The sequence below is a fragment of the Apostichopus japonicus genome, chromosome 16, assembly GCF_037975245.1.
Source record: "Apostichopus japonicus isolate 1M-3 chromosome 16, ASM3797524v1, whole genome shotgun sequence".
Classification (NCBI taxonomy): Eukaryota; Metazoa; Echinodermata; class Holothuroidea; order Aspidochirotida; family Stichopodidae; genus Apostichopus; species Apostichopus japonicus.
Window position 1 is genome coordinate 31,263,755 of NC_092576.1, and position 26,768 is coordinate 31,290,522.

Below are 26,768 nucleotides of genomic sequence, written 5' to 3' on the forward strand. Positions count from 1 at the left end.
TGAAGCTATCATTAAAATAATAAATTAAATGTGTGAAACATCAAGCAAAAGGATGTATATTTATAGACGATTCTGATATGATGTAGACCTCAAGCCTTCTAACTTGTCTTATATTCTAAATAAAATGAAACTGAAATAAAACTGTTAGCATGCTGCTTATCCACTAAGGAGCCTGTGTAAGAGAATGTGTAAAAATAAGTTGGCGTGACATTTCAATCCTACAGTAGCAGGAACTTCTTCAGAGGCTAAATGAAAAGTACCAGTAACAGAAGGGACAAAAACACACACAGAATACAAACAGGTTATTGAGCAGGGTGAACACAAAGAGATAGATGTAAGAGGATTAATAGACAAGGGATGGAGAGAAGATTATGGAAATCAACATGGGGAAGAGGAGAGGTAGGAGATCCAAAGAGAGGATTAAGGGAACAGGGTAGGGAATAAACTGGAGGACAAAGACAGAAAGGTGTGGGGAAAAAAAAGGGGGTGGAAGAGAGCTACGGGAAGAGGAGTGACAGGGGGGGGGACAAGGGGACAAAGGGGGGGACAGAAGAAAAGTTAGTCTTGTCCTTCCTGAATGTTGAGCCTTGAGGTTGAATATTGCGAAGGCGTTGCATCCACAGCCTCTCTGTGCTGATTCGTACTAGGTCAGGACGGCTATCTAAGGAGTAGATCCCCTGTAGCGACATGTCATTAATGGTATGGTTGGGAAGGTTAAAGTGTGTAGTCTTATATTTTAATACATGCTACATAGCAATGCAGTATTAAGCTTGATACAAAACTCAGTGAATGGGAGACCATGATCTAACCGTAATGCAATGTTATGCTTTTCTAAAGAATGTCAGGTTAAATGTTTTAAAGTAACAATGATACACAAACTGATTAATTCCGTTTATCCCGTTTCAAAGCTTTCCTCATAAATGAAAGTTGCATTTTCACTTGATAACAGAATAGAGAATGATGTCAAAACTTGCCCTTCTGCCTTGTTTTGCGCATGTTCTACATGTGAATGTAATTATGTATATAATAGCTGGGCGTTGCAGATTCTTGTACAGTCTCTTCACAACACATTGCTCAAGGCTTATGTGACTGTAGTGTAGGTCATTGGGTTGTCTGGGAGTGAAATATTCATGTTGTTTGTTTTATTTTGTTAATCATGGCATTGTAACCTCGTTCATTTTAGTCACTTGGTTACCGTACTACAATGGCAGAATGTATGACCTCAACCTTGAATCTGGTCGATGGATGGTGAGTATTAAGAACTTATTAAACATGTTCTACTAACATATTGCTTGACAACTGGTTATATAATTATCTGGGAAGAAATATTAATGTATTCGAAGAATGGGAACTCTCCAACGACTGTTAAGTGATTTAAAAATGAATCAATAAAAGGAAGGGACAGTTTGACAGGTCAGATGCATCAATATGTTTTACCCAGATAGTTAAATTGGATCCAGTAACAAAGGAAATTAAACAGAAAAACACCATGTCTGTACAACCTTACTTTGACCACTGTTCGTATATTGATTTGTATTTCAATGAACAGTTCAGGGGTGTGGGTGGGGGGGTATATAGAAACTTGTTTAACCGGTTTTGTTTTCAGATTTTTTTGTGGTCACTCGAGTACATTAAATTAACATTGATTGCAGTACCTCGTCATGCATCTTGCCTAATAGTAGTAGATGAAAAGCTCATGCAATTATCCAGTATAGTTGAGTTTTCGAATGTGTCCAGTATCATAGAGTCTTTTCATTAAATTATGATCAGCAGAGGGCTACATTTTTATACTGTTACATAAAAATAAAAAATATTAGGAGACAAAAAGAACAGTTGATAGTTCATTCTTTTCACCTTTGTTCCTGTAAATTACGAGATACATGCTCCTTATGGCAGTTTGAAAATGACATCGTCTAAGTATCATGTGACGGATAATATTGATATTACTTTGGTTGTAAGCATCTCTGATATTCTTACATTAGTAACATTTTCTTTGTAACATATTTCCTTCTTTGTTTGAATTGAAAATAAATTAATTCTTGATTCGCCTCATAACTGTTGGAGTGATTTGTGACATCATATTGGTGAAGCTCATAATCCTTCCTATTGTATCTAACCTATAGTACAATGATCCTACGCTCGATGTGACAGATGCAGTTTACAGCAAGGAGGTAGGTAGTGAAGTATAATGTCTTACAATACACACAATCATTGGTTTAATCTCGATGAACATTGTGATGGAGGAGATTGATCTTTAACCTACAAAATAATCTGAACATTTTCTGGCAAGTATAGAAATATAATAATGTTTGAAAGGGACGATTCAAAAAAGATGCTTGCTGTGTGCACCTTCAACACAAAAGAGTACATTACTTATCGCAAATAGGAAAAGTGGAGTTTTGCTATCTTTATATAAGTTATATAAGACTTGCTACTAGATCTTAGAAAACATTAGTGATTCACAATCTCCGCCGTAATATGGATCGTACTTCTAACAAATAAGTATATTCTTAACCTCACATATTGTTTAAAAACCAGAATTAGATTACATTATTATCACTCTATTAGAGTTTATCATTGTTACTTTATACATTGAATTTAGATTGCAGTATCCTGTCTACGCCTGGACAAATGTTTTAATGGTGCAGACCAAAATGAAATAACCCTTGAATCTTGAACACAAAAGAATACATTACTTATCGCAAATAGGAAAGTGGAGTTTTGCTATCTTTATATAAGTTACATAAGGCTTGCTACTAGATCTTAGAAAACATTAGTGATTCACAGATTCAATAGAGTTATATAATAGGTAAATACAAAGACATAAACAATTAGCTTCTTAATGTTACTTTATTAAATCCTATCACTATGAAAAAGTAATATTAAGGGTAACATTAATATTTTCTGATCTCATTTGATTGACAAAGCGATTTAACAAGTCCTTAATAGCCATACTTTTGAAAATTGAATTATTTTGTCATACGATAAAGTTACAGCTATCATTTATGATTGACTTTTTTCGTACAGGTTAGGGAATTCCGGGAAGTATGGCAGTAAGTAATTTTTATGTGTATTTTTTCGTAGGATTTGTGATTTATTGATTTAAAATACACAAACCCCCATCATTACGATCATCCCTGCCTATAGCAAATACCACCCAAATCCCCTGTATGGCCAAAAACGGGAGATTGAATATCTACCGGCATTGGTAATGTTAGCCATACTGAACGCTCTCAAACTATTGATTTGGAGTCACTATTTGAAAATAATATCATTATGTAGATAACATTTTCTATTAAATAGGATACAAGTTAACATAATATGTTTGATGTAGCTAACTAACCGTAGGTTGTACCTTATTCTTATATAAATGTACTCAGAGTCTACATGACAGTCAAGCCTGCCTATGGAAAAACTGTCCTCATCAAATTCACTCAAGCATTAATAATTTGTTACTTGATAGCATAAACTACCCCAAATACTTTAGAATTCATCCTTGAGTGAACCTATTTAGTTGACCAGCCACCTGTATGATTGTAAACACAAGTGCTCTAATGGCTAGTACTACTTAAAAACAGGGGATTTGAATATCTACCCGAGTTGGTAATGCTAGCTATACTGAATGCTCTTCTGCACAAATTCACGATTAAACACACTGTGTATTATTTCAGTGTTCAAGCCAAACTTGTCTTCAAACATAGGAAAGTAGTACCGGCCATTAGAGCACTAATTGCAGCATTTGGAATAGTTTATGCTATCAAGTAACAAATTTTTAATGCCTGAGTGGACTGTTTTTCTATAGACAGGCTTGACCATCGTAATATTTTTGAGTAGTATACATCGTGCCACCTCACCCCCCCCCCCCTCCATGAATTAGCAGGATGTATACTACTTATGGGAGGATACACACTTGTATGTAGGTTGTGTATATCAAATAGGAAGCGCAGGGATAGTTGATAATTAAGTCTTGCTCTCAATGTATATCCCCCAGTTGATATATATATATATACATATTACATAATATTTATTTTAAGAGTGAATTATAGATGTTAACTGCAGCCTGTTCAAAACCAGCAAAGTCAAAACTATATTTTTTGTGTGAATAAAATTGGGGAAAACATTGTTAAACTTTATTTGCGTTGTAACATATATTTATGTTCACATTTCTTTGCTGTTGCAATTTATTTTGCTGCAGGGGTACAGACTGTCAAAAGGCTAGAGAAAGGAAACTGAAGGTACCAGATGATGATACACTGACGCCACTTCTAAATGCCACATCAGTATAAATCAGCCACGTAACTGCCACAGCAGTATAAATCAGTACAGGAATCAACGACGATCTGATAACATTGGTACTGAATGAATGATTGAAGTAAATGACAAAATAAGTTCAACATTCTTGGATTGGATTAAGTAGGTATAATGTTCAAGTACATTGAGTAGCGAAACTACGTATAGCACATGCTCATTTTGATGGAAAAGAGCAAATCTATGGAACGGATTTGAACCAGTCACCTCAGCATCACAACTAATGTGATATAGAAACCGAGGTACCCTGCCTTAATTAGTTAATGATTCCTATATAGACATTTCTTCCCTAGTCAGAAACTATGGTACCTGTACAGTACCTTGCACATCCTGTGCCCATGCAGGAATCATTTTCATTCGATATAACCATTGCTTTCAATTTGAAGTTCACAAGTTTGTTTTAAATTATTACCATTGCACTGGATTGACATTACGTTGAAATTTTCAATTTCACTCTTTACTTTCGTAGCTTAAGTAAACAAAGTCTAAAGAATAACAATAAATGTTTGCAGTTTGTAAAATTACACTCTTAATTACATCATTACCAACAACTTTATTGATGTTGTGTAGATTTGACAACAACATAGTTTTTTAAGGTCAGGCCAACTTAGGAAAAAATGATCAAGAAGAGAAGAATTCATTATCAACTACTTAGAAATGGTAAAGAGATGAAATACTTTGTGTTAATTGTTAAAGTGTTCAGTAAACAATTTAAATTTAACAAATTTAACAAGTCTCAAGCAGAGAATGAAACAGCCGAGCACGTTTATGACTGATACAATTGGACTTCTAATATTATTCTTATAAATCTCATGAAAGTTGGAAGGTAGAAGTTTGTTATACTGTTTAAGCATAAATGTAACAAACTCACTTTATAGTCGCATGTCTAATTCAAATAATCCCCCAAGAAACTACAATATTACATCTGGAATAACACTCTCACACTCAAAACACAAAATGTTAGACCTCAATTTGTTAACATGTTAACAATTATGTTTGTGTCTGTTAGTAGTAGGCCATTTGAAGCTTTTTCAGCTTTTAGCATATTCTTTTGGCCCATGAACTGATACATATTCTCTATTAATTATGGCAGGCCATTTGTGCCAACTTATTGTGCCGTGAAAAGTCATCATTTTGTTTCACAATGGCTTTCTGGTTCTGATCTCAATCCCTGCCCTTTAGAAAAAAATGCGTTGGTTTACGTTCATTTGGTCTTTATTTGTAATCAATTGTGATATGTTTGATATTTAGGCAATTTACTATAATTGCCAATGGAGTTATATATTGTATATTAACACTTCATGAGATCTCTCTTGCATCTACTATGATTATATACACTTTTGACTGTCTCTTTAAGACAATGTCATGTTATATATTTACATAAGTCCCTAAAAGCTAACTTCGTTTGCATCCTTGGAACGTATTAACTCTAGTTTTTAACTTTGGATTTAAAGAACAGGCTGGGAATTTTTTATTTTGTAACACCTACATTTAAGTCGTTCAGAACAATGGTAGCCTACTCTAGGCAAATGCTTTTAATGTCAGGGAACATGTGTGTACTTTAGACCAAGCTTACTGGAAACATCTTGACTTCACTTCACTTGTGATTGGCTGTTTGAAGTATTTAATTAATTACAGCAATTGTGATATTTTTAAAGTGGTGATTTTTTCCCAGTATTTTTCATAATAATCTATTTTTACATGATGACATTGTTAGCTACCTGAGAGAACTCATATTTTGTTTTTCAATCACTTATTCAAGAATTATGGGAGAATAAATAAAGATAATCATCTTGACCTGGCTAATCATTCATTGGAGTTATTGAAACTGATTTAAAGGCTTCTTAGCCTAACTGTTACTAAACCCCAATGTGAGATCAGTATTCCCTATCTGCTTACCCACGCTACTCCATGCTATCGGGAGCAGTGGCGTAGGAAGGTACTTTTGAGTGGGGGGGGGGGGCTGAACACTGATGGCGCTTGGGGGAGGGGTCTAAGGGGAGGGGGTGTGCCCCTCCCCTTTGGAATTTTTTTGCATTTCCAGGTGGCCTCAGATGCAATTTGGTGCAATATAGCACACTTAAACACCCACTCCATTTTGTAAACTTAATTTTGTATTTTCACCTGGCCTTAGATGCAATTTGGTGCTCCAAATGAGATTTTTTATCTCATTTGGAAATGAAAAAGGGGTTTTCGGAGTTGCGAAGCGGGGGGGGGGGGGCGGAATGATACTTCCGCCCCTTCAATTTTTCACTGGGGGGGCTGGCGCCCCCCAGCCCCCCTGGTTCCTACGCCCTTGATCGGGAGTACTATCTCGTAATCTCACAAAGAAGGGCTAAAACGCAAGGCCTTTAGCATGGGTGCAAATGATTAAGTGAGGATATAAGGAGGATGTAAAGTTTTACCAATCATGTATGTGGTAGTCATCATGGACTAGTCTCATTGATCCAAGTTAAATAAATTGGACGAAATTGATTCAAGGATAAACCTGGCCAATACAATTACAGAGCTTTGGTCATAGACACTTATGTGAATTTTGACAGATTTCCAAAAGTTTTCTAATAAGGAATTGCAAAATGCCACACGAACTACTACTAATAGAAAATGAGTTCTTTATCTGTCATCCTTTATTTATTAAAATGAATTAGTTTACTTCAAAATTATCATTTCATTGCCATCATTACATATATGTATCGCCCGATTTTACTTAATCAACAGAAGATTAGAAAGGATGATGGCAAAAATTATAATAGAACGGCTCACATTTGGGTTAATCAACATCATTCAAACTAACATCCATTAAAAATCGTAAAGTATCTTCAAAGGATTTTTTTGTGACATTTTGCGCTCCTTGTCATTCCAGAGCAGTGTTGCTCTCAAGTCGCAAAGTGAAGTATTACAGGTATTGCACCACAATTACTTGGTCACAAACTTGACTAACAGACTGAACTTGTCACTTTCCAAGGCCGCTAGAGCATATATGACATGTCCTACCCACCATATGATAGTTAATAGCTTGGGCTATCATAAACAAATTAACCTTTGCCACCATGACAGTTTAGATTTTGAGCTCGAAGGGCTCAAAGTCTAAGTGCTCCCCAACCCATCTGCCACTGCTGAATCTTCTTGTTTCACCCAAGATTTTCTAAAACCTTCAATCATCCACTCTCAGTGTCAACATCCAAGCATAACAAATAATGGTGATGACTCAGAAAATGTCCATAAAAAAATCAACACAGTAGGTCCGACAGTGATTATATATCCTCTCGGGCGGACGTGCATCACTATAATTGTGGTGCGATACTTACATTGCTTACTCATGCAGTCATTGAACATGCAGCGGCATCAATACCTGCAGATATTAATCGTGTGCGCTCAGGGGGGGGGGGGGTGGAGAATTTGATTTGCCGACGGATCTGGAAGTGGTGACTGAAATGGGGGAGGGGTCTAAGGGTAGGGGGTATCCCCCTCCCCTTTTGAAAATTTTTAGTTTTGAAACGTCCTTAGGTGCAATCTGGTGTATATTTTAAGTCAAATTTGATTTGCCGACGGATCTGGAAGTGGTGATTGAAATGGGGGAGGGGTCTAAGGGTAGGGGGTGTCCCCCTCCCCTTTGGAAAATTCTTAGTTTTGAAACTCCTTAGATGCAATCTGGTGCATATTTTAAGTCAAATTTGATTTGCCGACGGATCTGGAAGTGGTGACTGAAATGGGGGAGGGGCATAGGCGTAGGAGACGGGGGGGGGGGGGGGCTGCAGCCCCCAACCATAATTTTTGGTGAAAATTCGGGCAATATGCTGAGAATTTTTCGGGCACCTACTGGAAGAATAATAATTTGCAGTGTGTTTTTCATTTTTTGGGGGGTAAAATTCGGCAATATGCTGAGAATTTTTCTGGCATCTACTGAAAGAATGATAATTTGCAATGTGTTTTTCAAATTTTTGGTGAAAATTCGGGCAATATGCTGAGAATTTTCCAGCACCTACTGAAAGAAAATAATTTGCAATGTGTTTTTCAAGTTTTTTGGTGAAAATTCGGGCAGTAAGCTGAGAATTTTTCGGGCACCTACCAGTGGCGGAGCGTCCATACAGTCAGAGGGGAGGGATGCACCTCTGACGGACTCAAATGGACTGCTGGTGCCCTTTTCAGCTTTTTACCACTCTTTACTTATTCGCGATTATTGACTTTTTTATTGCGCTCTCAAATACCTTTGACATTTGTCACATTTTGTTGGTGCAATTTTCTGACAAATGGCGATGGCACCTATTTATTCTTCGTTTATCTTGAAATTAGCAAGGCCTGGAAAGGGTCATTTGAGGCGATCTAGGGAGTATCTTTACTCAAAAATTTTACGCTCCGCGCCAACCTGTGGTGGCGCTCCGCTAAGATAGTGTCGAAAAAGCGCCCCTACAGACCATTCTCTCCCCCCCCCGACCACTACCCCTATAGCTCCGCCACTGGCACCTACTGAAAAGAAGAAGAATTTGCAATGTGTTTTTCAATGGTTAAACTGATATTATTATCATTATTGTTGTAACGACTTCCCCAATAATTCTAACCAATATGGAAGGGTAAAAACACGGAAAATGATTGTTTGTTATTGGCATGTGATGTAATAACCGAAGAATGCCTATATGATAAGCACATTACCATGCGAAACGCGCGCGGAGCGCGCGAAACATTTTGGTCATATTTTTCGGGCAAGTCGTTACAGCCCCCCCTAATCAAATGAGGCTCCTACGCCTATGGGGAGGGGTCTAAGGGTAGGGGGTCTACCCCTCCCCTTTGGAAAATTTTTAGTTTTGAAACGTCCTTAGATGCAATCTGGTGCATATTTTAAGTCAAATTTGGCACGGAAGAAGCTCCCGTTCTCCTTTTCTCTATTCAGCTTTCCTTCTTTCTTCCCCTTCCGCTCTCTTCACCTCTTCTCCTTTTGCCGACAGACCCAAAATTTGCCGACAGCGACCAAATTATTGGGGGGGTGTGACACCCCCCACACCCCCCCGCTCGCTACGCCCCTGTGTGCGCTGTCACATAACACCAAGTTAGTCGTTCTGGAATGTTCAGGAAACCTGGAACACCCCTCTCCGAGAACGGCCTAGCCAAATGAATATTATCATGGATCACTCTATAGCGACGTGAACATTCATAGGTTAGTTCGCTAGAGGTTGAATTACTTGAATAATTGGGCAGTGTTATTTTGTACACTGGCAGTATACAATAATCATTCGGTCCTGACTCCCAAACTTAAAGTTCGAATTCTAGCTGAACAAAATACTTGGTTGAGTTACAACTCTTAAAACCATTTCATAACTTCATTTTGTGGAATTTTCTGATAATACGTATGTGAGGTAGTGCCCAGTGAGCTACCGACTATTTAAGTAATGTGCATGTACTCTCCAGCATACTTTTGTTCGATTTGGCGTCCCTTGTTCAACGCTTGCGGTTTCGCCAAGTTCTGTTCGTTCTCTCTTTATTCACGAGGTTGTCACTACGAAGTCACCTTGCGTTACGTTCAACCGCAGCCATATTGTATATTCCTATTTCGTTCTTATTACCATTATTTATTGAGAGAGGTAGTTCATCAGTCACCATGTTAGAGGTAAATACTATCTTAACTGTATTTGATACTTTTCGTCTCTAATTAAGTAGTTTTGAAAGCGAGATTAGGCAAACTTTTCGTAGACCCGCAGGTCGGGGCCTCGTAAACACTCGCTGTTCAAAGTGTGCATACACCGTGCATAAATTGTATTGTTCACCATATAGCCTCGTTGTGTAAGTTACTGCATGGTGTTTCGTATAAACGCCGCAGATGGGCTGGGCTTTTTCAACGTAAATACAATTATCATCGGGCTTGTATCATGTAGTTATTATGTTCATTTTGTGGAGCAGATCCTTAAGATCACTACGGGATAACGATGTATCAAAACTATTGTTTTATTTACGGCGAAGGATAGGTTAAGTAAAAGTTTTTAAGACTGGGCTCTTTGTTTCGTTACTGGCCCAATATTATGTAAATATTGTATATCGCTGACGGGATTTCAGGTTAGCGGCCTCTTTTAGTAATTAAGATGGCGGTACCCATGGTGCGCTACACCTAATGTACCTTGTGGAGTTGTAGGCCTGAAGTTGTTAACTGGGCTAGTTGTGCTGGAAGTTTGACTTGTATTTTAGCATGGATTGAGATTACTCTCATGATTATTTTATATTCTTTTATCTTATGTTATTGTTTTCTTAACCTATTTGCCTGGACTAGTCTATATGACAATAGGGCTTAATTACTTACCTCTATAGGTTATATTATTACCTCTTAAGGAAATGTGCTGGTTTAATTGTATGTTGGTTAAAGCCAACCTGTTTTCTATAATTATCAAAGACTGTTTCACGATTACGATGAAGGTTACACTTGATGTGATGTAGAGATTGTTTGGGCAGACGTGTCCTTGGATTTAAATATTCCTATCTCATTGGTTAGTAGTGTTCAACCGATTATGCATAACAGAAAATACCGATTACCGATTATTTTTTTCATAATCGTACCGATTCCGATTATTTGAAAATGAGAAAATGTCCCGTCTATATGAAATCGGCAATAAAGTTTGACAGAAACAATTATTAATGTGATTTTCCCCTGTTTCCTTTTGCTTCGTTGTTATACAATGCTCTAAGGTATCATTTTGTATGAACCAAATTACCTCTGGAGTTTCTCGGAAAGAAAAAAAGTTTTTTTTTTTTTAAATTTCCAAAATAGGGAAATATGACGTCCTACCTAGTCAGCACTGTTCTAAGCGAATGGCCTAACCACCTCGACGGGAATGTCACCTGTTGACGGCTTGAAATGGGTTAAGAATAGTTACTCAAAATATCCATCTCAAAAAGTATCTCAGAAAAACCATCCATCTGCAATCTTTACCAAAGTGTAAATTTTAATGACATCTTGCCTTCATTCCGACATTATTTGGTACTTATTTTCAGTATTGTACCGTTTATGAACAAATAGAAATGTTACGAATTTGAAGTTAAACATACCTATTTGTTACCTATTTAACTCCATTCAGGTTCAATTAGAAAATGTAAGCTTAGCCCAATCGAACTGAAAAGCAAATTTTACCATCGTGTCTTGTTTAAAATTACTCTAAAATGTAATACCAGTAGTGCTGTGCCGTTTACACGTTTAAACGTGTAAATGAACGGAACATCGTTTAAACGTTTAATAAAACCTGATGAACGTTTAAACGAAACTATGATATCAACTGAAAATTAAATTATTGGCAAAAATCGCGTATCAATTCCCATGTTTATTTTGTCTACTGCGCGAAATAACAACACAACTTACGATCAGCCGAATCATACACGGCGAACGTAATCCTACTTTTGCCCCCCCCCCCGATGTATCCGGCGATATGAATGGCTTAAACTTGAACGCTGTTATCCTTTTGTGAAAACATCCTGATTCGCGGCACAAGTGTACTTTATATCGAGCCGACAGTGGCGGCGCAGATAATCCAGTCAGTGCATGTTCGATCAAAATGATTACAACCCCTGTCTATCACGTTGAACTCTCCGGACAATATCGAGTCCAATACTCGATTTGGTAATAGTTGTTTAAATACATGATCAAAGGAAATGTATCGATTGGAGATCGTAAAAAAAACTCTGAAAATCAGTAGAGAAATTACCAATTGTGTACGAAAAGTAAGTTGGTACACCTTTCAAATTTTACGAAAGATCCAGCAAAACACTTTCGAAAAATTCACGCGAAACTGGCATATCGTGCTAAATGCAACTAATGTCATGTATACAAGGCTCTAGTACAACCATTTATGAATAAACCGTAAGACCGCATCTGGTGTTAAGCGGGGGGAAAAGAAAGTATTTTCTAGAATTTCCAAAAATACAGAAAAAATAATGTCCTACCATAGTTAAGTGAATAGCAAATAGTCTAACCACCTCGTCTGTTACGGAGCTCACGTAACTACAAAAACACAACTAATTGTATTTTGCGAACTTGACGTTTTCTACAAGAACATGGAAATAATGTTAAGCATTAGTTAATCATGCCATGTGGCCTAAAACATATTTTATTAAAAGGTTTACTTTCATAAAGATGACCATAGCTTGATATCTTGTGCTGCGTGTATGAACTGTGCCTCGTGTATCATGGGGAATACTCCATGAAACGTTTCTTGGAAACGTGCCAAAAATGTTAACAAACAGGTGTTAGACAGGGAATGAGAGCGCAGTTGTTTGGCAAGGTACCTTGGAAAAGTCTGAGCACATGTACAGTATCCTACCGTACTGTTTAAGTTGGGTTAAACCGTACTGCAGTTTTAAACTGATGTACGTTTAGTGCGCGCTATTCATTGTTAGGCAGTCTAGAAACGGGGCTTTGCTGAACGTTTTTTGTTTCATAATATCGGAGGTTCTGTAAGTTAAACTTTTTAAAGATTGTAAGACAGATTAAATCTCTTTTTCATTGGTTCCTTGCTAAAAGCAAAGGAACCTATGTATTCAGGTTGGCGTGTGTGTGCGTGTGTGTGTGTGTGTGTGTGACGCTTTAGCTTGTATGCACGATAACTCAACAAGGGATTGACTGATCATGATCAAACTTGGTGGGTGGGTGACCCATGGTGAGTAGATGAACCCTATTGTTTTTGGTGCCCACAAAGGTCAGTTATGGTCCAAAAACCCAAAATGCTAAAACTGCAATAACTCCCAGTGCCAATGTGCGACAAGGTTGATATTTTGGGACAAGTTGTGAACTGGTTAGGGGTACTTTTTGAAACTTAAAGGTCATGTGATCTGAGGTCACCAATGGTCAATTAATGTTAAAAAACTAGTATTTTTGCGATAACTTGAGAACGAATTGTCCGTTAGGGTTGGGAGTTGCTTCAGTGTAATCCAGTTGTCGACCTGCATCTGGGTGACCCTTGACCTCAATTTGACCTCTGGTGACCTTTTCGTGTTTTGGGGATTTTTACAGTTTCGATGCTATTTTCAGATGTCAAAGGTACCTTCTGATCATAAATGTCAATGGGTTGACCCCCGTGTGACCTTCGTGTGCGAAGTTATACGAGGTGAAAGTTAAAAAATATTAATGAGGTCACGGGTCAAACGTGAAAAACTCCCAAGTTGCAATAACTTGGCTACTATTTATTGGAATTTCGTCAAACTTGGTATGATGATATTGGTAGATAGTCTCCACACACTGATGCATGTTGCAATTGATATCATGCATGTTTATAAGGGGGGGGGGGGCCTAGCATTATTTCGTTATGAAAAGTTTGTATGCGCAATAACTCAACAAGGGAATGACCAATCATTACCATACTTGGTGAGTGGGTGGCCCATAGTAAGTAGAATAACCCTGTTGATTTTGGTGCTCATATCATGAATATTAATGAGGTCATGGGGTCAAACGTGAAATACTCCAAATTGCAATGACTTGGCTACTATTACTAGTCGGAATTTCGTCAAACTTGGTATGATGATAATGGTAGATAGTCTTCACACACTGATGTGTGTTGCAATTGATATCAGGGCTTAGCATTACTTTGGCAACAAAAGTTTGTGAGCATAAATTACTGTTGTTGTATTATGGCTTTGTTAGAAATTTCCCTATGAATGGAACTAATGAACAGCAGCAAGGAACCATGAAATGTTTTCATTCTGGTTTTATAACATAATATAGCTACTCTAACTTGTCATTTAAAATTTTTCATCAGCTTCGTGACAATTTAAATTAAAAAAGTTGTCAGTATTTTGCATCCTCAACTGCGAATTTTTTTATCGCCAGACACGCAAAAAATTCCTTTTCCTTTTCCGGGGTCTTCGCCCCACCAGGGCCCTAGGGCGGTCCCCTGGACCCCACGCCTTTATGCTCGGCGTTTCCTCACGATTTTCGCAAACGTTTAAACGTTTAAACGAAAGAAAAATTGGCCGTTTAAACGTTTAGGTCTTTAAACGAAAACTCACAGCCCTACAGTACTGTGATCGCTTAACTATCGTACAAAAATTTTCAACGATCGTAGATTTTCGAATAATATCGCGTAATATCGCACAAGTTCGCGCAAGTTCGTACACGAAGTTTTCAACGAAATTTCGCACAATTCTACGCATGTAAAAATCGTTCATTTGACCACAGGAATGTGTGCTTAATGAAGCAGAGGATTAACTATGTACGGGCGAGGTGAAAGATTAGAATTTTCGGAGCCGTTCCAATAAAGATGTCGAAAAAGAATCAATGAAATGAAAAGCATAGGCGCTCACTGGTCGAGGGCCAGTGGTTTTCCGCGTTCGCGGAATATCGCGGTAAAATGCGGAATTCATGAAATCTTGAAAAGCGAAAAACAAGGAATTTGTTTTTCCCACCGATGCTTCTTTTAAAATTTATTTTCATGTGTGAATCAATTACTTCAATAACGGGCACGGAAGTAATTTACCGGTAAAAAGAAAAAGGTTTTTTCTGTAAAATTTTGAACGAGATCAACATGTATTTTGCTTGGTCTATAACAACTGTCGCTACAGTGCTTAGGTTCAAACATTTGAGTTTAATTTCGCCAATAGCCTAGCCCTTTGTTGGATTTGTATTTCAAGCACAAGAAATCGTGTTTCAAATGGATTTTGAAGCACAACGATTATTAAAATGCTTACCGTAAAATGCAGATGATGTTCAAAACAACACATTTCGTATATATTCCAATAAAGATCTGTGACGGAGGATAAACGGAAGTGCGTACGAACTACGATGTTGGTAAAACTGGCAATTTTAGACAAATTTTATTCTCACTCGGTAAGCCTCTTACTGATGAAAATTAGAAACTACATGTACATTAAAGTTTTAGATGTTGAAAATACCATCTTTTATATTTAGGAAGATACAAAAGATTTAGAACACCCAAACAATACCCCTTCCCGACCACCTCAGAAAAAAAAAAAAAAACGTCTTGAAATGTACCATAGGCTCACAGTGCATTGACACAAAAGTTATTTAATAACAGCTAGCTCTACACAGATTGTTTACATGTGTCGCCAGACAGTGCAGTACTGCACCAGACATCATTTGCATATTACACCAAAAGGCGGAATTTCTTTGCCTTGTATCAGATGTAGCTGGCTAGCAACAGGTGCACAGAATAAAATACCCTGGACGGACGGCCGACATGCAATGTTTGTTGGGAGTGATTGACAGTTGCTTTGTTACAGAAAGACGCAGCCTTTTGTTTAGTTGAAACATTGCATTTTTTTAGTCTAAACCATAAGGAGTTATTTTCTACCGGGGCTTTCCCGATACGGCCAACGTTTACCACCTTTGAAAAAGTCAATGCACTGGGCAGGGAAATCATTGTTCGTACCTGAGGCGCAATATTTTGAGTGGGGGTTAAGTAAAAAAAATGTTTCATAGTTTCCAAAATGAAAATAAATCAAATTGAAAACCTAAATATAATCATATCAATTATATCTAGCGATATGCCGACTTTGTGTGCGTACAATGTTCCAACAACTCTGGAAAAAATTTGTTCGCACACTTTACCCAAAAGAAATATTTGACCCCTAACACAAAATGGTTGGGCTGGGCTCGATGTCCGCACCTGTTTTATACTGTACCATTGGACTAGACATAGATGTAAAAACTTTTCTTGGCAAGTTGCCAACAAGAAATTCCACTGCAATGTATTTTGCTAGTATTGCATGGTGTGTAGGCTAAACGCTTTTCTCTCCCATACATACAGATGTCTCAGTACACTGGAGCGTTTTCGACATATTATTTTCGTCGCACCAAATGCCAAGCAATGCGAATACTTCATCTTCCCACCACATACTCTACTCTGTCTACTTCTGCGACATATTGTACAGGAAAATATCGATAATACTAATAATAATAATAATGATGGCCTTTCCGGTTATCTGGACGTCTTCAAGAAAGCAACTCAAACTTTACACTGTATGTATGCGGATATACACGGGCAGCTATACACTGTGTACTACTCAGCAATGCATTACGTAATTCCTTCATTCTCGCTGCATCCGTCCATTGTACACATGCACAACCAGTATGAAAATAGACACAGTTTATGTCGATACAAAAGAAATAAGCAAGCGGCGGAAACCACAACTGATAAAATCCATCGTATCTTTTACACCCCAAGGCAATAGTTTATTTACATTGGTCAACGTTTGCCCGGGCTTAGCTGTCCTAACCCCACCTCTCATTAGGGGCTTGATCAAGCTTGGGCTTGGAATTCCACTATCCTTATTCCCATCTTCAGACCGATATTTCCTCATACGTTACCGAGATTTACCAACTACTGTACCAGTCGCCTCAACAGGGTGACCATTACCTCCCTTCACCCGTCCCCAAAATTAAAAAGACCTTGCAACTAAAACTACCTACTACGCCGATAATATAGTGAACAGCGCTAGCCCTGTACACAGCACAGCACGTGTCTTCCTTGCATGGATCTTGCTATGACTAGCTTATATATATTACTGACGTCCAAAATGTTTGTTTTCCCCACTGATCTGTACAGATCAGTGGTTTTCCCCAGAATGCCTACGGAGGTAGGCCTATCTGAGGAAAAACGAGGAACGCGCGTACTTATTGCCCAATCACTGCAGCAGGATGAGCTAACAGGTGTTTATAGGGACCCTGGGAGTCTTTGGGCTATTGATTACCTAAATAGTAAAAAACTTCTTGTTCACGAAATGAGACCACGTACGACGTTATTAAATTACGGCACTGTAAAACGGGATGGCACGGGGAACGGGCCCCTACCCACACAAGAATTGTTGTGCCTCCCCCCCCCCCAAAAAAAATGACGAACATATTCGGAGACAGTCTAAATGTTTCTCCACTAAGACAATACCGTAACTCATTCGATATCGAGATTACGACGAATGATATACAGGGTAGGCTATATGATCAGAAAGCCTACATCGAAAGTTACGCCGTATACACCTCGCAAGAGAACTACGATAACCTTAAATGAAAAAACAATATTTTGCACTTGAAGATCTGGCTTCCCCCAAAATGCAATGATAAGGTTTAGACCCAGTACTTCTTAATACATTGAGTTTCCAATTACTAGTCAAAAATATTTTCTGAAGAAAAACCGTACGATATTTTTCACAAATATTGATGCTTAGATAAGTGCTTCCTCACAATCAACGAGACGCCCGAAATTTGCTCCGCTTACGTAAAACTTATATATATATAACACGTTGAAAACCCGAGATTTTACACACCTAATTCCCATTGACATTGGTCACGGAACATAAGTAGGTCATCTACATTCGAACTTGGCAACTTGCCCAAGTTCATTGCACCGTGGGAACGACTCAATACATTGAACACGATGTAACATTTTCCCGCCATCTGGACGCCGAGTGTAACTTTGTGTAACATGCAAATTATTAATGGTACTATGCTGTGCGGTTAAAACTTATTGCGACACATACAAATTTTGGGGTTGTCGAAGTAACTTTTGTATCAAATGTAAAGTATTGTATGGCACTATATTTTATAAAAGACGGTTTTCTTCAGGTGGTAGGGAAAAGGGGTGATTCGGTGAACTCAATCTCTTTGTATAGTACTTGGATACTTAAAATGACCATGTACATGCAGTTTCTATTTCTCTTTAGTAAGCTCTACTTAGCATTGTTATCCTTTGTGGATCTTTATTGGAATATATACGACATGTATTGTTTGACGCCAGTATTTAACGGTAAGCATTTGTTAAATTTTTGACAGCTTCAAAATCCATTTTCAAAAAAGTCTGTTTTCATGAAGGTTTTATAAAATCGACATATAGCTAAGGTAGGAAAATATTAACTTAACCACATCAACGAAAGTTGTTCTATTATCCAAATAAAATACATGTTTCTCGTACTGAGATCTGAAAAAAAACGGGCGGCCATTTTTCTTCTTTTCCAGCGCTAATACTAGTTTGGAATATGTGGCAACCTTTACAAAATAATTTTTAAGAATAGTTTAGATTTCTTGTAATCCGAATAAAAACACGGGAATCATGTAAAAGGAGGCCCATTGCGCGGACGAGAAACATGTTTTGTTTTTAACCGGCCCTTCTTCAAACTCAAAGTTGTTGGGTGGAAGTTTTTTTTTTTCATTCAGTTGGAGCCAACGGTAAAATATATAAAAAATTGACACAAGAAACGCTTAGTAACACTTTATTTTTCTTCTAGGTTTTCAAATTCTTTCGGCGACTTTAATCCTATTCATTGAGCACAATAGCATTTCCTGCGTAGAAACTCGTACATGGATTATACGCGGATATTTGTTTGTCAACGAGTTTATTCGCGATTGTACTTGTTTATACGTCTTTACACGATCAAGTGCGCGTACACATGTCCAGTTATACGTGAGCGGTACTGTACACTGTGCATATTGAATGTATGACATTGAGTCTCGTAACTATGTGCTTTGAACCATAGATGAAAGTTGTGTTGTATACTTTGAACACACGTAATATCAAAAAACGACTGTTGTAATTCTAAAAGGACTATTCAACGATTTTGTGCGATTTTGTACGTTGTAAAACTGACCGCAAAAACCGCGAATAATTGTGCGAATTTCGTACAAAATTTTTCGTCCGAATTTTTCAACGATTTTTTAAATCGCGCAAAATCGCATAATTTCGAATAACGTCGAATAAAATCGTACAAAATCGCAGAATATCGTTTCTTCGAAATTGTACGATCGTTAAGCGATCACAGTACTGTAATCTTTCGTAAAATTTGAAAGGTGTACCAACTTACTTTTCGTACACAATTGGTAATTTCTCTACTGATTTTTGGAGTTGTTTTACAGTCAAGTGAATACGTTGTGCATTGAGTATAAACTTACCGCGAATGCAAGAAAACGATGGGGGGATTTCCAGCAGACAAATGTTTTCTTTGCGGGATTACTGAGTCAGTTGAAGGGAATCCCGCACCTTAGAGGGAACACTGAATTGAAGTCAAATTCATACGAAAGAAAACATTTACTAACTAACATACAATATAAGCATAAAAAAATGTGGAATGGCAATATTGTTCAAAACATTTCCCGTGAGGCTGATTTATTACAGCAACCTTCCCGCGCTGGCCCGTGTGACATTTCCCTTTGTGAGTGGGTTGGGGACACATCATTACTTGTTATAGGCTATTGTGACTAAAATTGCGAGCACGCTCTCTGGACATTTTTCTTTTGTTTCTGAAACTTTTCTTCTGAAATTTTCCTAATTGTTTTTACAGATATACTGTTTTGCTCCTTCGTGTTTTTTTTTTAAGTTTCGTCCCGTTTTTTTTTCGGTTTTTTGTCCCCCGATTTTTTTTCTCTCCAGCCAGGCTAGATTTCCCGCGAGCATCGCGGATTTCCTGCGAACCTGGTTCTGAAGGTTCGCAAGGTTTTCCAGCCCTGCACTATGGCATGCTAACACAGGTCAGTCTACTATATGTGGTTATACACACCTCCATCAAAAACAATAGGGTTCTTGTACTCAATGTTATGAATCCACACATTAAGTATTACAAAACCAAATCTCTAATAACTTTGCACATTAAGGTTGCAGAGGAGTCCACTTATGGACAAGTTAGATTGGAATATGCCCACGAAACTTCAAAGAATCAACTTGAAAGAAGCGCATACAGGTCACTGGAGGTCAAAGGTCACCCAAATGCAGTTGGACTATTGTATTACAATAGCCTAACTCCCAACCTTGATGGACATTTGGTTTTCAAGTTATTGCAAGTTTTTGACCCGTAATTGACCTTTGTTAACCTTGGATCACATGACTTATGTTTTGAAACGATCCCTTAACCCATTCACAACTAATCCACAAATATCAACCATGTCGGACCCTGTCAGTGGAAGTTTCACATGTTCTTGAAAAAAAAAAAATCACATTTTGACCCATAAATGACCTTTGGTGACCTTGGATCACATCACAGTTATTTTGGAAAATGTGCCCCCACTTCATTCACAACTTGTCCTAATATACCAGCCATGTCAGACTTCGTGACTAGAAGTTGTTGCAAAAATTAGCATAGTTGGCAGTTTTTTGCACATAATCAACCTTGAATGACCTTGAATGACCTAATGGTTTTTATCAAAAATGTTCCCCTTGATGATGTGCACTCTCTCCTAAAATCCCAACGTAGATGGACATTTGGTTCTCAAGTTATTGCAAAAATACTAGTTTTTGACCCCTAATTGATCTTTGTTGACCTTGGATCATATTACTGTTAGGTTTGGAAAGGATCCCTTACCCCATTCACAACTAGTCCCAAAATATCAACCATGTCGGACCCTGTCAGTGGTAGTTTCACATGTTATTGAGAAAAAAAAACACATTCTGACCCATAAATGACCTTTGGTGACTTTGGATCACATCACGATTATTTTAGAAAATGTGCCCCTACTTAATTCACAACTTGTCCTAATATACCAGCCATGTCAGACTTCGTGACTAGAAGTTGTTGCAAAAATTAGCATAAGCTGGCAGATTTTTGCACATAATCAAACTTGGATGACCCGATGGTTTTTATCAAAAATGTTCCTCTTGATGAGGTGCACTCTGTCCTAAATTTGAATGGCCTGCAAAGTACACACATAATGTTATTGCTAGAAATGTATCAAAACCAACCTTTGGCACCTCATTACTTGAGAACTGGGTGTTCGATTGAAGCGGGAGTTGGTTTCCTATATCTAGCACAAAGAGCTCTATCATATATTAACATGTTGACAAACTTTTCTTTGTTTTTTGTTTTTTTTGCCCCGGATCTCCTAAAATGAGCATATTTTTCAAGATTTGACCTTTCGCCCTCGCGGTCAGATGTAGTTTGACACGCTGATTCCAAAAAGCAACATGACAAGTCTGTGCGACCATCCTAACTGTACTTATGAAAAAACAAAAACATTGACCGCTGATAACTTCGCACACGAAGGTCGCACAGGGGTCAACTATGAACCATTTTGATCGGAAGGTACCTTTGAGATCCAATTATGGCCATGAAAATTCAAATAACCCAAAAAACTGATAAAGGTCACCGGAGGTCAACCTGAGGTCAAAGGTCACGTAGATGCGGGTCGACTCCCTGATTACAATAGCGTAACTCCCAACCTTGACGGACATTTGGTTCTCAAGTTATTGCAAAAATACTAGTTTTTAGCTCATACCAGCATGCTGGTGTGAGCTATTGTTACAGTGCGGCGTCTATCACTCTATCACTCTATTACTCTATCCGTCAACAATTGGTAAAACCGCTCCCACTCGCACAGTGTTTGATGGAATTTCATGAAACTTGGACACAAGGACCATTCGGTATAGGGCCATCAGAGATGGTCCAAAATTTGGGGTCAAAGGTCACCTGTGGGCCGTAATGGGCCATTTTGTGGAAATATGCAAAATGCTTTTTCTCCTACAGATTCCATGGTACAATGTTGAGGGTTTGTCACGATAGTACTATGGTAGTTTTACCTTCAGGGTGTTCATGAATTTGAGATCAAAGATCAACTAGGGGTCTTTTGTGGCACGGACCGCGGCCCTATATTTTCAAATTGCTCCTGCTCGTACAGTGTATGGCCAATTGTAATGAAACTTGATCACAATGTTCTTCGGGATGAGAGTTACGAGGGGTGTTCGGAAAATTGAGGTCAAATGTCATTTAGGGGGTCATCGGGGGTCATTCTTTGTAATATTTTCAAATATCTCAATCTCCTCAAGATTTTGATGGATCATATTCAAAGTTGAACTGATGATTGTTGGATTGTGTATGAAGAAGGTGATGCCTAAAAATTTTTGGTCAAAAGTTAATTAATTACAATTAATCCCCATTGTTTAAAAAAATCTGAGCCTTCACTTTTTGCCAAAGCTCCTTTAATTTGTCTCCCAGCCTCTGCAGTGTTTGTTTACATAAATTTGTGGTTAAGCTCTGCAAAAACTGTTAGTGGAATTAAAGCAGGACTGGGAGTTGTTATTAACTGTTGAACTGTAAGCATGAGAGCCCTATAGCCAATCAGCACTTGCCGATTCTTAGAAGTCTTTGAGCCTGAGGTATGTAGGCAGCTTGTGAAGTTATGTCTTGTAGGGAGTGCTTGTGAAGTTATGTCTGCTAAGGTAGAGGGGAGAAAGTTTAATAGGGTAGGTCAGTGGTATTGTTTGAGAGAGTGGGTAAAATAGGGTTTAAAGGGGGAAAATAGGAATTATAGCCAGTGGTGTGGCCAGGATTCTGCTAACGGAGGGGGGGGGGTATCCCTCATGGGCCCAAAATTGGTTTTGTGGGCCATACATTTTTCAGCTCGAAAAGGTATGAGCTTCTGCACCATTGGTGCTCTAGTTGACCTTTGTTGACCTTGGATCACATGACCGTTATGTTTTGAAATGATCCCTTACCCCATTCACAACTGGTCCCAAAATATCAACCACGTCGGATCCTGTCAATGGGAATTATTGCTTGTTTTAATATTTTGGTTTTTGGCCTCTAACTGACCTTTGGTGACCTTCACAGGCACCAAAAAAAAATAGGGCACATCTACTCAATGTGGTACTCATATGCACCAAATATTAGATTGGTCCAAGCTTTCCTACTTGAGATACCGTGTTTACAAGCCAGGCGTCACACACACGCATACACACACTCTCCGCCTGCATGAATGCATACAGTAGGTTTCGATTCGATCGAAACCAATAAATGGGATTCCCTCTGGTCATATCATCTTTGGTTCCTTGCTTTAGCAAAAGGAACCTATGTGGTCAACTTGGTGTGTGTCTGTTTGTCTGTCTGTAGCACTTGCTTGGGTACACTGTAAGTCAACAGGGAAAAGTTGAACTCAACTTAAACTTGGTATTTAGATTCCCATAGTGAGAAGGTGTGCCCTATTGTTTTCGGTGCCTGTAAAGGTCACCAAAGGTCAATTAGGGGCCAACAACCAAATAATAAACAAAGCAATAACTCCCATTGACAGGGTCTGACATATTATTATTTTTGCGATAACTTGAGAACAAAATGTCCGTCAAGGTTGAGAGTTTTGCTTTTGCAGGCCAGGAAAAAAGACGTAACACGGGAACCTGGTTCCCGGGAAATTTAAGTCACTCGCGGGAAATTTTGGAGCAGAGATAAAAATATAAATATTCGTCACTCGCGGGAAATTTGGAGCAAAGATAAAAAAAATATTAAAAAAAACAAGACAGCAAAAACAGAACTATAAAAAAAAATCGCCCTCGTTATATCAGGTGTCTGTGTAAAATTAATAGTGACATGCGTTTGCTTTAGCAGTGCGATAAGTTCTCACAATCCCGCATCAAATTTGAAGCAGTGCGAGAGGGTCGGGCGCAATCACCGGGAACTTCCCGCAAAGTCAATGGCAAAATTACGGCTTCCACGAAGCAATTTCAGTACCAGCGACAATAACCTAACATCCACACAAATCTCCGACCACATGGTAGTCTTACTTCACACTAAGTCAACGTGAAAATCTAACCTAGCCATCTGTTTATTCGCTCTAGTTGTGTCGCAAATAAAAAATATTTTAATATATAATAATATACATGGAAACTGCAATCTTCGACCACATGTTAGCCTAACAACCACACTAAGTCAATGGGAAATGTAGCCCAAGGATCGTTTCGCAAAAAAAACAACAACAATACTTTGCGTAGCTTTTTTTACATACTTTCCAGGCTGCTATCGTCGCGCATGGTACCCGAACACCACACGTAGTCAACGGGAAAATCTTGCCTAAGCATCTCTTTATTTGCTGAAATTGTGACGCAGTTAGCTAAAACTAAAATATCCATGAAATACTGCAACAACCATCATGTTAGCCTAACAACCACACTAAGTCAATGGGAAATGTAGCCTAACCTTTGGTTTGCAAAAAAAAAAAAAAAAAATGCGTAGCTTAGTTTACAACTTTCAATTTGCTGGAAATCGGCATTTGTTTGGAAGGTATGTGCTATGTCTTAAAGAAAATTGTATTTTATATTGGAGTAGTTTCTAGTTGTTATTATTTCTTTACATCAATCTGGTAACATTCTAGAGTAATTTTAAACAAGTTACGATGGTACTAGTGTTGCGCCGATATCACCAATATCGGTTGTGGCCGATATCCGATATTATCATCCCAATATCGGTCCGATACCGATACGATACCGATATTTTTTAACAGACAAAATAAACTGGACGCAGTAAATGTGAGCCTTAACATCGTAAAGACTTACAAGTTGCTTACAGTGTTAACGTATGCTTGCAAAATTGCATCTTAATTAGGTTACGAACTGTCGATCACAATGTAAAAGTTATAATTTATTGAGTTTATACTCAATGTACAACTTATTCACTTGACCGTATAGAGAAAAAAAAACTGAAAATCAGTAGAGAAATGACCAATTGTGTACGGAAAGTAAGGTGGTACACCTTTCAAATATTACGAAAGATCGAGCAATTTTACTCTCGAAAAATTCACGCAAAACTGGCATATCGTACTAAATGCAACTAATGTCATGTAAACAAGGCTCTAGTGGATCCATTTATGAATATACCGTAAGACCACATCTGTTGTTAAGCGGGGAAAAAGAAAGTATTTTCTAGAATTTCCAAAAATTACGGAAAAAATAATATCCTACCATAGTTAAGTGTATGGTAAATAGCCTAACCACCTCGGCGGTTACGGATCTCACGTAATTAAAAAGTTCCCTGGCAACGTGCCAAAAATGTTAACAAACAGGTGTTACACAGGGGATGAGCTCACAGTTGTTTGGGAAGGTACCTGGGAAAATTTGCAGCACATGTACCGTGGTAGTTGGGTATAGGGTTAAACACTGCAGTTGTAAAAATGTACGCATAGTGCACGCTATTCATTGTTAGGCAGTCTAGAAACAAGGCTTTGCTGAACGTTGTTTGTTTCATAATATCGGAAGTTTTGTAAGTTGCACAGATTGAAAGACAGATTAAATCTCTTTTCATTTTATAACATTATATAGGTACTCTAACTCGTCATTTTAAAATTTATCAGTTTCGTGACAATTTAAATAAAAAAAGTTGTCAGTATTTTGTGTTCGCGGGAAATTGAACAAGGTTTTCCAACACTGCTGAACTGTGCAGTTATACATCCTGTTCAAGGTTTTCACGGAGGCCTTTGAGAAATGAATGGTTAGTACAGTGTATAATGCTGCACTGATGCTCTGTGTAGGCCAAGGTTCACGAAGGTCATTGGTTATATTCGCGCGCCGTAGACATGTTTTTAGAGGTTACGGAGGGTCAGGTTTCCATGGATATTAATCGAAAATCAATCTGAGTTTAACTGACGCTAAAGAAATGGATCGTCTTGGGCAGATTAACAGATCATTGCAAGTATAACGAAGTAGCTCTGCTGTTAAAAAGAAAAGTTCAATATCGGTTTGCTGTTATCGGCAATTAGGCAAAATTTTACCGATACCGATATGCTGCCGATATTGCAAATATCGGCCGATACCGATATTGAAAACGATTATCGTAGCAACACTAGATGGTACAATTTGCTTTTCGGTTTGATTGGCCTGAGCATACATTTTCTAATTGAACTCGAATGGAGTTAAATAGGTAACGAATAGGTATGTTTAACTTCAAGTTTGTAACATTTCTATTTGTTTATAAACGGTATAATACTGAAAATAAGTTCAAAATAAAGTCGGAATGTAGCCAATATGTAAATAAAATTTACACTTTGGTAAAGACTGAAGATGGATGGTTTGTCTGAGGTGCTTTTTGAGATGGATATTTTGAGTAACTATTCTTAGCCCATTTCAAGCCATTAACAGGTGACATACACGTCGAGGTAGTTAGGCCATTCGCTGAACACAGTGCTGACTAGGTAGGATGTCATATTTTCGTATTTTGGAAATTTGTAAAAAAAAAAAAAAATCCCGAGAAACTCCAGAGGTAGTTTGATACAAACAAAAGGATACCTAAGAGCCTTTGTATTACAACGAAAGCAAAAGGAAACAGGAAAATCACAACAATAATTTTTTCTATCACAAATTTTATTGCTGATTTCGTATAAACGGGATATTTTCTCTTTTTGAAATAATCGGAATCGGTACGATTATGAAAAAATAATCGGTATTTACTGTTATGCATAATCGTTTGATCCCTAGAACGGATTACTAGTTTAATCCATGTGCGAACGTGATAATCTAATATCGTACGTCGAGTATGAATGAAGGATGGTGTCGGTTGCTTTTTTCCAAGGTTTGTGCTTTTCTTTTGGAAGGCCCTAATATTGCGTGTTATTTTTTATATTTTTTTTTATAACCGTGCGTGTAAGAGTATGTACATACTGTAGCCTAGGCTATGCATATTGAATGTATGGCATTGACAGTCTCGGAACTAAGTGCTTTGAACCATAGATGAAAGTTGAGGAAAATACCGGTTGTAGTTACGATACCGGGATTCATGTTGCAACAAAACGACTCATGTGCTAC

At 38.0% G+C, this 26,768-nt stretch overlaps 2 protein-coding genes across 3 annotated transcripts in view; both read left to right on the forward strand.

Moving 5' to 3' along the window:
* LOC139982125 (uncharacterized) overlaps nucleotides 1-5,674 on the forward strand; it is a 50,500-nt gene extending 44,826 nt beyond the window's left edge. For both annotated transcript variants that reach the window (XM_071994703.1, XM_071994704.1), the window contains 4 exons: nucleotides 1,184-1,248; nucleotides 2,124-2,171; nucleotides 3,028-3,053; nucleotides 4,196-5,674. In XM_071994703.1, the coding sequence (XP_071850804.1) occupies nucleotides 1,184-1,248; nucleotides 2,124-2,171; nucleotides 3,028-3,053; nucleotides 4,196-4,286 (230 nt within the window). In that variant the 3' untranslated portion in view covers nucleotides 4,287-5,674. The remainder of the gene's footprint in view (nucleotides 1-1,183; nucleotides 1,249-2,123; nucleotides 2,172-3,027; nucleotides 3,054-4,195) is intronic.
* Nucleotides 5,675-9,806: 4,132 nt separating this feature from the next.
* Nucleotides 9,807-26,768, forward strand: part of LOC139983751 (uncharacterized) — a 90,858-nt gene continuing 73,896 nt past the window's right edge. The window contains exon 1 of the mRNA XM_071997498.1: nucleotides 9,807-9,910. The gene's annotated coding sequence lies outside the window, so the exon portion shown is untranslated. The remainder of the gene's footprint in view (nucleotides 9,911-26,768) is intronic.